We start from the raw sequence: 15218 nt of genomic DNA, 5'->3' as shown, positions 1-15218 counted from the left end.
TAGTGCCACCTATGTTACTGTTTCAAAATAAAAGCATGCAGTAAAACCAAAATCATCCACACCAAATCATAGAAAAAACACATTAAAACTCTATTCAAAATCATGCAATGAGAATAAAAAGTAAAACCCACAATATAATTAAACCAAACTCCGCCTTGTGACAAGTAGATCCGTGCTTTAAACAGTCGTTCTTTCCCCGGTTGAGGCGGTGTAACACTGCACATCTTAGCGTGCAGATGCTGGTCTTTTGGGTGTGAAGTACAATGGAGGGAGGGGGGAGGGGGGAGGGGGGATGCATCAATCACAGGTATTCCTTTGAAACCATGAGATGTTTTACAGTGCTGGTAGAGGGCAACCTAATCTGAACACATGTTACACTGACATGGTAAAGCACAGGCCGACACAAGACTCGTAAATCCCAGGGCCTTGGGAGTCGGGTTGCCTGGGTCCAGCCTGCGTGTAGAAGCATGCCCTGTAGCTGCAATGAGATAGATGCGGGCTGTCACACAAAATGTGGGTACCCATTTAAAAGCATTAACAAGGCACACAGTGAAATAACCCTGACTCCTTTCACATGGACTGAGCTCGACCTGTGCTCTTTTTTTTCCCCAAGCATCTCCAGCCTCTAATATCCTCTTTTTCTAATTCCCCTTTGGAACTTGAGATACACTCTAGGGCCAGACACACTTCTATTATGTCTTCGCACTAAAGACAGAGAGAGATGCAGACAAGTTTAACAGGGCAAGGCATGTCTCTATGAAACACAAGCAAAGCGAGCCTCTCCTGAAAGTTATTAAATTGGTGAGCCCGCAGCTGACACAACGGATTAGGGCGAACAAGATATTCTCCGGATGTTTCTGCTTAGGTTACACCATGTTTACTTGTGTGGTTCCATTTTCAAGCTCCTAATGTAGACTGCATGGTTCGCAGTGATTTGCGATTCCATTTTTAAATACAAGTAAGCCGAGTAAAAAGAGGACCTTTTAAGTAGGCAAGTTTGTGACATCTTACCAAAGAATGTTTTCCCAAGCTACTTGATTTTTTCACATTTGACCCACATGCATACTAATTTGAGAAGGGGGGTTTCAAATGAAAAGAAAGCATAATCAAATTGAGAACAAAAGCAAAGCATTAAAACTGTCTAATGACATACTTATGTCCTACTTTTACTGTTCCCATGTGTGACAATGAGAGCGTTGTGATGGCAGGTCACCAGGCCCTTCATTAAACAGTCAGAAAAATAAATAAGTTGAATGATATCTCCCTGTCTTCCTGAGGGGTTTGAGTGTCCACCAGCAGGCGTTAGTAATTCATATGACTGGATACCTCCGAGGCTCCAACAAGGTCCTCCAACCTCGTTATGTGGAGTTTTCATCACACATTCACTAATGAAAACATAGGCTCTCATCTTTTAATTATGACCTCTTTTATAGTATGAATCTTGGAACTCCCAGCATCCTTTGCATTACCTTCCCAGCACAAATAACCCCTGATGACTATGGACTACTTTTTTTTCCCACCAGGTTATGAAAATGAAAACCCCAAAAGTCTTACGTTACACAGTGGTCATAACTGTGTAAATGACTAAATAATTCATGTCATGGCAAACACAGTATTATCTTCTTTGCTGGCGTGAAAAACATGTGGTATCTTTGTGGAGGGTGCCAGGGAGGGGGCACTGAAACGTCCTAGTTTCACACCCTGCATCCCTCAACAATTAATGCTGGTGGCTGGTCTCGTGGCAGGCCACCAAGCCCCTTGTTAAGCAGAAATATACCGTCAACGCCACAATGTCATTCGGCATCTTCTTAGCATTTCAAAGGTGCTTCCCTTCCTCCCATCCTCCATCCAAGGCCTTTCCCGTATACACCATGTTGTCCACTGCTATGCCCAGAGTTTCTTAGTAATTCATGAAATGTACACTCGGGAGGTAAGAACAAGGTCTTTGGACCTCATTATAACATTTCTTCATCACCCATTCTCTGACATCTCTGAAACACGCGGCCCCCATCTCTTGCTCTAACTCTTTTCATGTGCCACCCAGCTACTTGTGTGAGTAGCCGTAATGTTTCAATTCACTACACTGCAGGAAACATGATCCTACAGTCAAACTAAAGGATGCAGAAGGGCTATATGAGTGTTTCAAATGAACAAAGCTCAAGTACTGCAGTTTCACCAACACATTACTAAATGGCCTTACTTACATCATGTAGCTATTATGTGTATACAACCTACTGTATGCAACACTATAACAAGTAGTCGACAGGGTCAATGAGAAAGAGCATTGGAGAGAGGCTGTACCTCTGGTCAGAGTGGTGGGCGAGGGCTTCTTTGGCATTTCTGAGAAGCTGCTTCCATCCAGACCCGAACCCTTAAGCTCCTTCTTATCAGTGGCTGTTGGAGCTGAAGTCTCCATGATGCTCTGTTTCTTCTGTCACAACCTGGAGAAGCAAGAGAGAAAGTCAATCTTAGGTGAAGCATGTACACAAAGTAAAGAAGAGAAAACTTCAGGTAACGCATATTCATTTGTTTTTATTTGAAGCTATTAAGAGTGAGAAATTTGCAATAACCTTTTTTTTTTGTCAATGCAGCAACAACAACTAAAGTGGCTGTCAATGTAACTTATGCCAGGCCATAATCACACCCACACCCACCCAGGTTTCACAGTGTGATGCAAAGTGCTCTTCAGTTGTCCAATTGTAGCGCAAGTGGACATTGTCGCTGCAGTGGTTCATAGCTGCGCACACACACACACACACACACACACACACACACACACACACACACACACACACACACACACACACACACACACACACACTATGTCAATAGCTCCTCACGTCTGTGTGAATGGCTCCATGACATTGGCAATGTGCCAGTTTGTTTGACTTGGTGGAGACCTACAAGATCATCCTCTGCTGAGAGCAAACAAGTCCCAGACCCCGGCACGTCAGCCCAAACCTTTACCAGAAGTTTACGCTTTTCCGCCTGCTTTCAGACTCTAGTGAGAAAATGCCTGCTACATGTGTGCTTTGACATGAGTGCTGAGATGACACTATGGCGAGACCCAGCAAGTGGATGCAATCAAAGGGAGTGACTTCATATTTCACAGGTGCAAAGGAAACGGACACCTTTTTCCATGTTCCATGACAAGAAGTAAAAAAAAAAAAAACTCTCCATATTTTTTTATTAGTATCCATCTGAACGCTTTGGGCCATCCATATTAAGCACCTCAGTCTGCTCCTAACACCTGTTGACAGCTATATATGTTTATGACTTGACTGGTGCCCAAAGGACACAAACAACACTATGAAGTAAAATCTGGAAATACATCTTACAACAAGTGAGACTTTTGGCTGTGAGCAAGCAAACAAAGGATCAAACGAACACATTAAAACAATACTCTCTTAGTAATTCTAGAGAGTAGTAGGAGAATGCTTAAGTCATGCAAATCCATAATTAAGGTCTTGAGAATGATACTGTCATTAAAAAGGAAAGAGTAATTGTTCAGTGATCTAGTTGCCGACGTGTGAAGTGCTGCTTTTGGTTTCATGTGGATATCCAACATGTCATCCTTCATGGTGAGGTGTGTGTGTGCCTGTGTGCGTGCATGTGTGTGTGTGTGTGTATGTATGAGCAGCAATGTCTGCGACCCTTCGGAAGGTGCCAGTCGCCTGTCACCCGGCCAATGTAAGCCGATTAGAAGGTGGGTGACTAACAGGTTTAGGGCTGCATCTGTTTCGTTTTTTTTTTCTTTCCTGGTGCCAAAATGTCCTCAAGTCTTGTTTTGGACCAAACTCCGTCACTCTGACATCACCTTTTGTGATAGAATTTAATGTGCTCTTTCATAGGCTTTTTATCTCGTTTAGCGCTGGCCCAGAAAAAAACAGGCTTCTTTTTAAGTGTAGAACTATCTTGGCCCGGATAAGACGTGTCCATGAACACGCCAGCCAGTGTTCACACAGCGACAGAGTTTTTTTGCCCTTTCAAGCAGCTCCCCCCCCCCCCCCCCCCCTTAAAAATAACTTGAGAATCCCTGAACGTCACCGTCTGATGAACATCTGGCACCGCCATTTTACGCCCTGGCTGTTTCCATGCTTTTACAGCGTGCCAACTATTTGCCTTTTTCAATTGCCTCTATACCTCGAGCCAATGTTTCGATGAAGAGAAGGTTTTTGGAGTAACGGCACCTGTAAAAGTATTTTACTTTAAAAAAATCAAATAGAACATATAATCAGGTGCAGTTGAGGGAACTCTAACATATTCCATATCCATTTCTCTCAAACACCAAACGTTTGAACGGCCACGCCCTCTCTCACCAGTTAAGTCTGATTAACGTCAAAATGCACAAACCAATCCAGCATAATGTCCTCTGAAATGCAGTCACGTGACTAATCTACTTCATGGATTTTAAACCTATCATCACGTCAGGGGACTGACATACACATGTGTATAACATTTTGGCAAGAACATCAGACAAGAAACATAGCCGTCATTTCCCAAAACATCTTTGCAAGGGGCTTCGCTGCTAATTTGCCATTTCTGTATTTTACTGATCTATTGTTAATGAAGAGAGGTTTGGAGTATAACATGGCAAAGTCAGTTAGTCAAAAAGAATACATCGCCAGGTGCGCTTGAGGGAACTGGAAAGGTAAATGTTAAATGGACTCTCACTTACTTAAATTGCTCCCGATAGTTAGCTTGCACGCGTGGTAGCTGCTGCTATCGGTGTATGAATGTGTGTGTGATTGGGTGAATGTGTACGAAAAAATGTAAAGCACTATGAGTCTGTTAAAAAACCAGGGAAAAGCGCTATATAAGTGGAGTCCATTTACCATTACTTATAAAACGTTTTTCCCTGGTTTTTCACAGTCCCAAAGCGCTTTACATTGTACACATTGTACACATTCACCCAATCACACACACATTCATACACTGATAGCAGCAGCTACCATGCAGGGTGCAAGCTAACTTTTAACTCAAGCCAATTCACGGTTCAGTGTCATGCCCAGGGACACTACGACACGTGGCGGGGAGACGGGGGATCGAACCACCGACCCTGCACTCCAGTGGACGACCGCCCTACCCACTTTGCCACAGTCGGCCACTGTAAAATATTTAAAAAACGCCTGAGGAAAACGGCTAGATAGATTTGAGTTCATTTCCCAAAAAGTGGCCCCAACTTCACCCCACCCCCACTCCTTAATTCCGTGGAGCTGTTCCACTCCCCCCCCCCACCTGCCCGGTATCTCCCTACAGGCCAGACCCACGTTGCCCTCGGTGACAGGGGAAGCCCGGGCTCTGACAGGCTGGTACAGGTGTCAGGAACCGAGCGGACAGATGGCGGGGGCCAAAGGCGAAACAAACAACAAGGGGCTCACTTCTTCTCCCCAATCTTCCGGTTGGCTGCTCAGGCCCGGTGTGGCACCACAAACAGGATCGGCTTTACCGTTTGATTACCGAATGAGTTCTGCCAAAGTGCAGAGCAAAAAAAAAAAGGCAAAGTTTGTCTAGAAATTTAAATAAAAAAACAAGATACTTCAAATGATTAATATAAAGGTAAGGTGAAACACTACAGGCAGTTTTTTCAAGCACTGGTCAGTTTTGAGATTTTTGTCGGTGTTTTGCTTCCATAACATGTCTTTTTTCATACAAGTATAAATAAATGGTCCAAAATGTTCATTTAGGTGTTTATTTGACTAAACCTTGTCTGACTGCGTCGGTCTCAACTTCTAAAGCACTCATAATCTAAGCTTTCCATAATCCTTCTTAGCACTATACTGTTCAAACTTTGCACACTAATATGTAATATATTTTTACTCTGGCTTTTTCAATAGATGATATATATATATATATATATACGTTGTAAACATGTACCCTATTCACCTGCAGTGTCTCACCTCTAATGATTTATTCAGTACATTGCAATGCAAAGCTTTTTTTTTCTTTCCTGTGGCTAAGGCTAGACTAACCATATCCGAAAGCTTAACCCTCAGTTTTACTGTGAGGCTGCTTTGTTCTTGTTCCTTCCTGCCACACGGCCACAAAACTGGATGTTTTTTATTTTATTTCCCATTTAGAAATATCTTTAACTTCAGTGTATTATCTAACTAAAATCACAAATACGATTTCTGTGCTTAACTTCTGGTTCATGAAGTGGACACAGATGCCAAGAAATATGTCTTCAACACATTCTTAGAAAGTTGTTTTCAAAATCCGTCTGCCAACACTCCAGGTAGCATACAATTTATTTATTTTTTTATGTAGCTTGGTTAGTGCATAGGATGGCAAATATTACCAGAGAAGGGTACAGTTTACAGCAGAGATTGTACATCTTGATTTCGCTCAACAAGCCAGTGCTCTGATGGAGCTTCCAGACATCCCACTTAACCACATGAGGCTCAGGAAAAAGACTGAGGTAATGGGGGAAAGTCACTGTTATGTTTTCTCCTGCCAAGGTCGGTCGTAAAACCGTAAGGCGCTTAAATAATTCCGCTTATTTCCAATACAGTTCTTTCTCGGAAGAAAATAACAGGTGTGATGAAACAAGAAAGACAATCACTTGACTAATGAATTTTGAGTTAAAGGTGGAGTCCGCAATTATGGAGAGCGCTTGTTGACAAAATCACTTTATTTCAGAATGAGTGAATATCTCCTCACAATACGCTTACCTGTCGTAAAAAAATCCAGTGTTAATACACAGCCTAGGATCTGTAAACGGCATGTTGCTAGCTACAATGGCCCCCTTTTGTTTACATAGGCCTACCCTTTACTTACATACCAGTTTACAGAGCCTCGGCTGTGTGTTAACACCAGATTTTGTTCAGCACTCACTCCAGAATCGCGGACTCCCCCTTTAAACATGAGTAATGATCTTGCTCCATTTGCAGATTTTTGCAGTGTCTTGTCTTCTCTTTGAACTCGTCTGATTTACCTTCCACCCGCTCTGCCTTAAGACTTTTGTTATGAGACCTGGTGTGTGTGTTTTGCTTAGCGCCTGGGCCCGGTTTCAAGTGTACTTCTCCCTTCCACTACCGTTCAACAGCTCCCCTTTCACCAACACTGAAAGGAATGCAAACACACATCAAAGGAGGCCCCACTCATTCTGAAGATATCCAGACTTAGCTCTTCTTACTTTCTTCCTTCCTATCTTTCAGTCGGTGATGATCCGCATGCTGGTATAGGCTCTCGTTCCTGGCAGCACACACACACACACACACACACACACACACACACACACACACACACACACACACACACACACACACACACACACACACACACACACACACACACACACACACACACACACACACACACACACACACACACACACACAGAGGTGAGGTCTCCTGCCCCTATGCCACCTGCACCCCTCCCTCTCTACTCAGGTTTCTCAAGGTAATACTCATGCAGGTCATGATCAGCCTTGTCTACCAGGACTACCAGACAATACTTTTCAGAGTTCTTTGTTATAATTGCCCTTAATTCAGAATGCATGTAGTAATGGTACACCCTGCTTGATTTCTAGAGGAAAAACTTTATACACTACTTTTTAAATGTTTGAAATACTTGATATATTGTATTTATCTGATGTCTTGAATTTCAAAAATATATAAAGTATTGCTGTATTAACTTTATATGTCAATGTGTTTTCAGCATGGTTCTGTTTCACTAAAGCGTCCGAATTTAAAAAAAAAAAAAAAATTGCCTGTCTAAGCGTTGGGGAAGACTGTGGTCATGGTTAAGAGAAACCAGTGTTGACACATAGTATAAACATCAGGTCAGGCTCAGTGTGTGAACAAACAACCAATGCTGTCATTTACCTGGGTTGGACATATTTGGGGTCACTTTTACCTTGGATACATTTCCCTGCAAAGTCCAAATTTTGGCTTTTACTCATTTTACTAAATATCTCAACACATCGCGATCGGATTTTTTTAAAGAGTCTTATAAAAAACTCAAGGAAGGCCGAGGGTATTGACAAAAAAACTTCTTTTAAGAAAAATGTGTCATAAGTTCAGACCTGTCCATTAGGCTGATGATGAATACTGAAAACAACCAGCTTTAAGCACCGCTGCGGCTCTTAACCCTTCCTCCACTTGCACCCTAGGTGGGCAACAGTCTAAACACAATGATACACTGCGGGGGAATGCTGCAGCTGACAGATCTAATTTACAGGTGGACAGTTGTATAGGAGCTAAGGGGAACACCACACACACACACACACACATACACACACACACACACACACACACACACACATGCTTCTTATTTCACTGCGCCTCAGTTGTACCTTTCACTATATCCAGATCCAGAAAGAATCTCCTCGCATAATTCAAACATAATACAGCTGTTTTTCCCGGCTTGTGGCCAGCCCTTTAACCACCTTGGCAGGACTCTCTCCGGTATACTCTGCGACAGTTTCACGAGAAGCCTTTCATTAAACTTACAAACTCCAGTAGAGCTCTTTTGGTTTATAAAATACATCCTTTCTTAGACAACACAGCTTACTCTTGGCTGCTACATTAACCCACAGTCAGATGGTACTCATGTGGTGGATTTACTGAGCCAGCAATTTATGTTCTCCAAAAAAGCATTATAAAATATTTAACTGTGACTGACTCCTTTCTTTGCTAAAACAAAATGATTTCATCATTTATGCCTTTCAGTAATGCGCTTCAGTTTTAAGTCCTGCCTCTCATGCTAATCTCCTTTATGTGACCAGTCTGAGCCAGGAGTCACTCAACAGAAGTACATTTAGGAATTCTGTATGAATTAGTGTAGGAATTCAATATGTCTAGTCATGGAATACTTTAACCTTCTGTGTCTATATACAGTAAATGGAAAGCTTTCCCCTCTTCGTCATATCTCTGTCCCATAGCAGGCAGGCAGGCAGGCACACACAGCCGCACACACACACACACACACACACGCACACACGCACACGCACACGCACACGCACACACACACACACACACACACACACACACACACACACACACGCACACACACATATTTTCAAAGTCAAACCTTCCAGACAGTAACAGGGGTTTAAAAGGGGGCTCTTGAGTAAGGCAGATTTCAAAAAAATAGTTTTTACAGGTTTAAATAACTTTAGAGAAACATGCTTGACCCTTCACCCATCCTTCCAGGTACAAACCGAACAGCATTCCTCTGTTAACCTAACAAAAGCCATTCACATCGGGCTGAGACTGTTTATTGTTGACAAGGAATGGACGCTAAGTTTCAGAGACCTGTGGGTAGAAGACAAGTTTGGACTAGGGACAGCTAGGGCACATTCTCCTGGGGTGAATCACTTGTCTCTATCCTGTGAGGATTTGGAGCTCAGGTCTATAAAGGTCATTCCGTGGATTGTTGAGAGGCCCCGACAGCGGCACATTAGCCATTAGGGGCTGATTCAGAGGTTGAAACAACATCACTACAGGCCTGTCACACAATGTATAGATTCGGCTCATTCATGCGTGGAAGAAGAGTATTGCCACAATACGCTTTATAGAGACAAGCCCTTCTGAGTGCCATGCCATGCTCCGCTTGGTAAGTAATGGAAATGAGAAGAAAAGTTAAGGGATCATATTTAACCTGTGGATTATTCAAAATTCTGGCTTTATCATATTTTTATTTTTTATTTTTTAAGCGCACACACAGTACGTAGCGGATGGTGAGGAGATATTAACTGATTTTGACAACAAGCGTTCTCCAGAAACGCTGACTCCCACCTTTATCATACTGACTTTGAGCAAGATTGTTCACATAATACAGCATGTCGATTCTGATTAATCTTCGGGTCCGTTCCAAAACCGTTCCAATCTGCAGACATTTGCTTAAATCCCTAACCCCAAACCCAACCGTCCAGTGGATTGCAGAAGATACAGAGTAAACGAGCAGCTAAAAACTGATGTAATATAAAACAGCAGAGAAAAAAATCCCCGTGGATGAGTTCCTTACCCCACCCCTGAACCTGACCTTTCCTGCTAGTAAAGGCAATATCCTGTGGTTGATCTCTCTGTCTCCCCTCCACCAACACAAAACAGATGTGCAGCTTATGGCCCTATACACACAGTCTCGGGCAGGGAAAGGAATCTACATGGATGCAATTTTGGATTGGGTTTTTACTTTTTTGCCTTCAAAGAATCAAGAAACTAATTGACGAGTAGAGTCTCACGCATGAGAGATAGAATCAATTTACACATTTAAGAGATGTACAGACATTGGTATGGTAACAAGAGGATTACGGTAGAGCCACAAGACTATGGGTCCATCACCAAGCAAGCGTCTCTATGAGGCTGTTTTTGCAAAGCGATGGGTTTAGCTTGATGGGAATGTGAGCATGGGATAATGCTAACAATGACATTGCTAACTCTTCCAGGTTAACCATATAGCTTTACCATGGTAGCTATCATACTCTCGATTTACATGCAAGAATGCTAACATTTACTTATTACCAGGGGAATCTGAAAGGGGCGTTGCATGTTGCATGTCCCAAACTTTCTAGCAAAACCATCCAAAAGTAGTGGAGACAATTCACTAGAAAAAGCAGACCTCATTGTGATACTATTCATTGGATCACACAAATCAATAGGCTTTATCATCTGGAGACTATGACTGTCTATACAATTGGTTTTTTCAAACCATTAAATAGTATTCTAGTCCACCAAAGGGAACCAACCAATTTACATTGCCATCTAATGAGTCATGTCACTAATGTGGTTCAATGCTTAACATTAACTACTCATCTCAGATGTACTGTATGTATAAACTGAAAAAACATGTTATTTGAGTAAGTTATGTTGAGTTGAAAACTGATGTTTTTATTGCTGACATATCACAGCTGAACGAACACTAAACTGCCCCTTACAGCCATGTGACGGAGGTTTGCGTGTGTGTGTGTCTGTGTGTAAAAAGCCACAGCTGTCACTGGTGCCACATTGCACACTGCGTGAGTCGAGCCGGCTTCCTCTCTGAAGCATTTGGACTGGGGTCATTCGTCTTAAATGTGTTGTTAGCACTCACTCTCGACTGCTTCAGCTGTCAATAACCTAAAGCAACGACTCCGGCGAAACTGGCTCTGTGTGAACTGTGTGTGTGTGTGTGTCTGTCGGTCTGTGTGTGTTCCCTGCTGTGCACAACCCCAACAGAATCGCCCCGACAAGCCAGCAGTGCGTAAAAAGATTTGTCCAAAATCAAAGTTGGCATTTGCTGCTCTCAAGTTTCACCGCGGTGCGACTTCCACATTGTTGCGGTGAATTCAGCACTACAGTATAGAAGAGCCTGTGATAGCTGACAGTCTGCAGTCTGTGGCTGGTTGTACACATGCTGCTGGCCGCTACAAGCCAGCTGCCGCTATGTCCGAGTCAGATCTTGGGCCTTTGGTGACAGAAGGGGGACTTCCCCTTGAAGTGTGTGTGTGTGGGGGATGTAAGTGTATGTGTGTGTTTGTGTTTGGGCCCAAGACCTGTTAGCAGCAGCTGTCAGAGCGTGTCACCAGGTGAGATCTGGTGGTAAATGTAACTTACTAACCACGTCCACATAAAAGCCTGAAGATGCCGGCTACAGTAATAATCTAAAGCAGCCAGACACTGAGACATCCAGTCCCTATGATGAAATCATTGAATTTACCTCATTGCATCAAATGTGATTTTTTTCCGTTACACCCTCACTGGCTGGTAAATGCCCAACCTCTTTGAAACTCCACAACCCCAGTGTCTAATACGGACTTTTTGTAAAGGATTCAGTCCCCCAATGCGATGACCCAGGAAAACACTTCTAAAGACATTATACAAATCATTCACAGCCTCAATAGTTCTCCTCATAAGATAGAATGGAACTGTATTCATCCCAAGAGAAAATTTATATGACAAGTGAGTAAAATCTGGGAAATTCCCCTTTAATTGTGTTCTGATTTAGCTGGTTCATTGTGGATGCTGAAATGTACAAGGTGACCTTAATAGAATCAATGAAGCATTACACCCACTTTGAGTGTTTGTTTAACCATTACACTACTGCGGTTTTCTTCCAACATTCAATTCTCAAACTTGAACCGAACTAATTTATTTCTCAAAAACAAGCAAACCGCCGCCCTCACTTGCTTACAATAAGACTGATATGTGTGTCGAATTTCTGCTGTCTTCACCACCTTTTAAAAAAAAAAAAAAATTCTCCCGTTCTGGAATGCTTTGCTTTGCTTTGCTACACTACGACCACCTGTTGACACGGCAGAGTTCACCCTGAGAGCAGCCTGACATGAAGAAGTCTCGCATGTGAAACAACGGAACGGAGAAAGGCCCCGACCGCGCTTCTTCTCAGCCCCACTTTCCCCCTCTGATGAGCTGATTACAAAACATGAGCGAAACCCTCACATTGGCCCCCAGCCAGCGCCCAGAGAGAGAGAGAGAGAGAGAGAGAGAGAGAGAGAGATGATGATGGCAGGACCAGACATTTTGTGGAGGAGGTGGTGGTAAGGTTGCAGAGCTTATAGCTAAAGACAACCACATGTCTCTATAACACAGGCTGACTCTCTCTCTCTCTCTCTCTCTCTCTCTCTCTCTCTCTCTCTCTCTCTCTCTCTCTCCATCCCTCGTCTCTGGCTTCCATCTGAGAGAGGAGACTGTGGCCTGGCACCGAGTCAGCAGTGATTTGGAATCTAATATGCTCCCATCATCATCATCATCATATGGAAACAGAAGAAAAAGGAGCCCTGCCCCTTGAGTACTGCGTTTGACTTAGTAACTATAAAGAGGTATGGTAGAAAAATCAAAACTTACAATCTCTCCTTGCCCTCTCCCCCTCCCAACAATACAAGTAAGGAGCGCAAACAGTTCCCACTTCCCTCTGCCATTTCGTTCTCTGTATGTTTGGAAAAGCATTTTGTTGTCAGTGGCCCCTGCATGGACCCCAATCACTGCCTCTGCGTCAGATTAGGTCCCGCGGCAAACATGGCAGACAATAAGGCATTGTCTGCGAGCCTGTGTAAGTCTATCTCAATAGCTCAACAGTCAGATAGTAAAGCCTGTTGGGTGTTTGATGAATTGATAATGACACAGTAAAGGGGGAAATGGTGATTCTTCCTTCTCATTCTTACCAGCCACCTGGCTGATGAAACTAACAGCTGATTATCTTTTTACAACAGCCGGCTAAGAGGTTCATTTAACCAGAGGATGGAGCAAGAAAGTCCACAAGCTCTTGTGTTGCACCAAACCTTCCCACAATGTAAAAATGAGAAAGTAACTAAGAACAACTCAACATTTCAAAGCAACTGGCTTCACTAGATTTCAGAGGGGATAACTTAGCTCTTCAGTTTGAAGGAAAACGGCCTACTTTTCAGCCAACTGTTATAACACTGTTTAATGTTTAGATCAACATTTTGACAGACTTGGTTTTGTTTGTTTTATGTATGAAAGATACTGAGTTGGCACAACTTTTAATGTTTGGGATGTAGAACAACATTTAAGATAAATTTCCATTACATATGAATGATAAGTTATCTCAACTAAAGGTAATTAGATGTGACCAGCAAAGGGACATTTGAGAGGATGAGACTATAGAATTCCGAGATGTTTCTCTAAAAACGATTACTTTAAATGTTTAATAAATGACGAAAATAGTTGACGATTACTATCCATCGCGATTGCTCTAAAACTGTGATTTCATTGCTTTTTAAGGTCACACCAGTCCATACTTGGTCGAAAATGTGAAGATGCACAAGTCAAAAGTCTCTTTGTTCGTCGGACCATTTCATTTGTTTTTCTGCTTTAAAAAAGCCCAACGCAAAATGAAAAAGTTTTCCTTCGCCTTAAGACTAAACGTGTTGTGAAAAGTGAAGGCAAGAAGATTCAAAGTGTTGGCCTTAAAAAAACAACCTGTCACTCACTATTGTCCAGAGAGTTTATCTTGTGTAGAGATAATGAAATTAGCCTCCCCATCCCCCTCCTACAAATGAAGTGACCCCCCATGACCTGGGCCGGGTTTACCCAGAAGACCCCAGAGCTACGACCGCCATTGTTCCTTTGTTAAGCCCATAGACAATGATGATGTTACTGCTGAAATGCTTTTGGGGAAACTGTGCTTCCGATGAGTCAGTATATATATGCGAGTTAAGGAGTGTGTGCTAAGAGTTCGGCCAGGAGGCGACGGTGTAGATCTTTGTAGCGTGCTGGGTGATGACACATCATGCATCACCCAAAGTAAACTGTATACAAAGAGCCAATCTGTTTAAGCTTTCCTCCCTGTTGGAGATATTGGAGCTGGCTGAGAGGTCTTGTGCTTCGTCTTCTGCAGATGGACAGAGGCCCAGGCATGGGAACTTTTTGTTGCATGACTTGGAAATGCACTTTTCCTGAGTGAAACCGTTTCCTGTTTCAACGGTATATGTTCTGTGTCACCAGGCGCCAGTGATTGATGAGGTCCATCGCCCTGTAATGAGCTTGTCAGTTATTTTTAACGTACAGCCCTTTTAAATGGCTTGTTAAATGTACCAGTTTCTCAATGACGTGTGTTTTTTAGAGGTCCCTACTATAACGGTCCTGAAGGTGTTCTCTTGACTTCGGTGGTACAATCCACCCAGAGTGACCTCAGTTTCCGCTCTCTGATTGGAGTGCCCACTCATAGCTGCTCTAGTGTAAAGAGGGGGGAGCCCCCCCCCACCTCAACTCAACCCAGATATGATGTTAGCCCATTTAACCTCAGAACACTTGAGGGAGAATAAACAGAGCACGCCTGGAGTAGGAGCGAAACAAACAGCCGTTCAAAGGAGTGGGGATTGTCCTGTGCCCGTCCCTCATGCCAAAAGCAAAGGAGATGGGATTCACTGAAGGGCTCTACAGATGAATGTAAGCGCTCGACTCTCTCGCGCTCTCCCACTTTTCCCTGTGTCTGAAGTGCGGACTGACTGTGAATGATTCGCAGTGGCGTCGCTCAACGCGTAGCCGCCTTTTACAGCCCCCTAAATGCCCATTAAAGTCTCATCAATTCATCCCTCCACATGAGTAAGCTCCAGTCCACAGTAACCCCCTCCCCACCTCTCTCTGTGGGGCTCTGGGCCTCACAGTTCTGACAGCACACAGTCCCAACTCGGTATCACTGAAGACAGACCAATATTCATACTTAACATGAATGAATAGTTTGTAAAGTAGTGATTAGGTAACCAAACATTTGCCGCTTGTGACTGTGAGTGTGCTCTTTCTTATTGTCATAATATT

General features: G+C 43.2%; 1 protein-coding gene across 1 annotated transcript in view; it reads right to left on the bottom strand.

The window, feature by feature from the left end:
• gli2a (GLI family zinc finger 2a) overlaps nt 1-15218 on the bottom strand; it is an 88095-nt gene that overhangs the window by 68656 nt on the left and 4221 nt on the right. Inside the window, exon 2 of the mRNA XM_080038068.1 lies at nt 2302-2441. Coding sequence (XP_079894194.1) covers nt 2302-2416 — 115 coding nt within the window. The 5' untranslated portion in view covers nt 2417-2441. The remainder of the gene's footprint in view (nt 1-2301; nt 2442-15218) is intronic.

Source organism: Ammodytes marinus (assembly GCF_949987685.1).
Source record: "Ammodytes marinus genome assembly, chromosome: 12".
NCBI classification, from domain to species: Eukaryota; Metazoa; Chordata; class Actinopteri; order Uranoscopiformes; family Ammodytidae; genus Ammodytes; species Ammodytes marinus.
The sequence above is the reverse complement of the archived record's forward strand: the minus strand, read 5'-3'. Positions and strand labels throughout refer to the sequence as shown.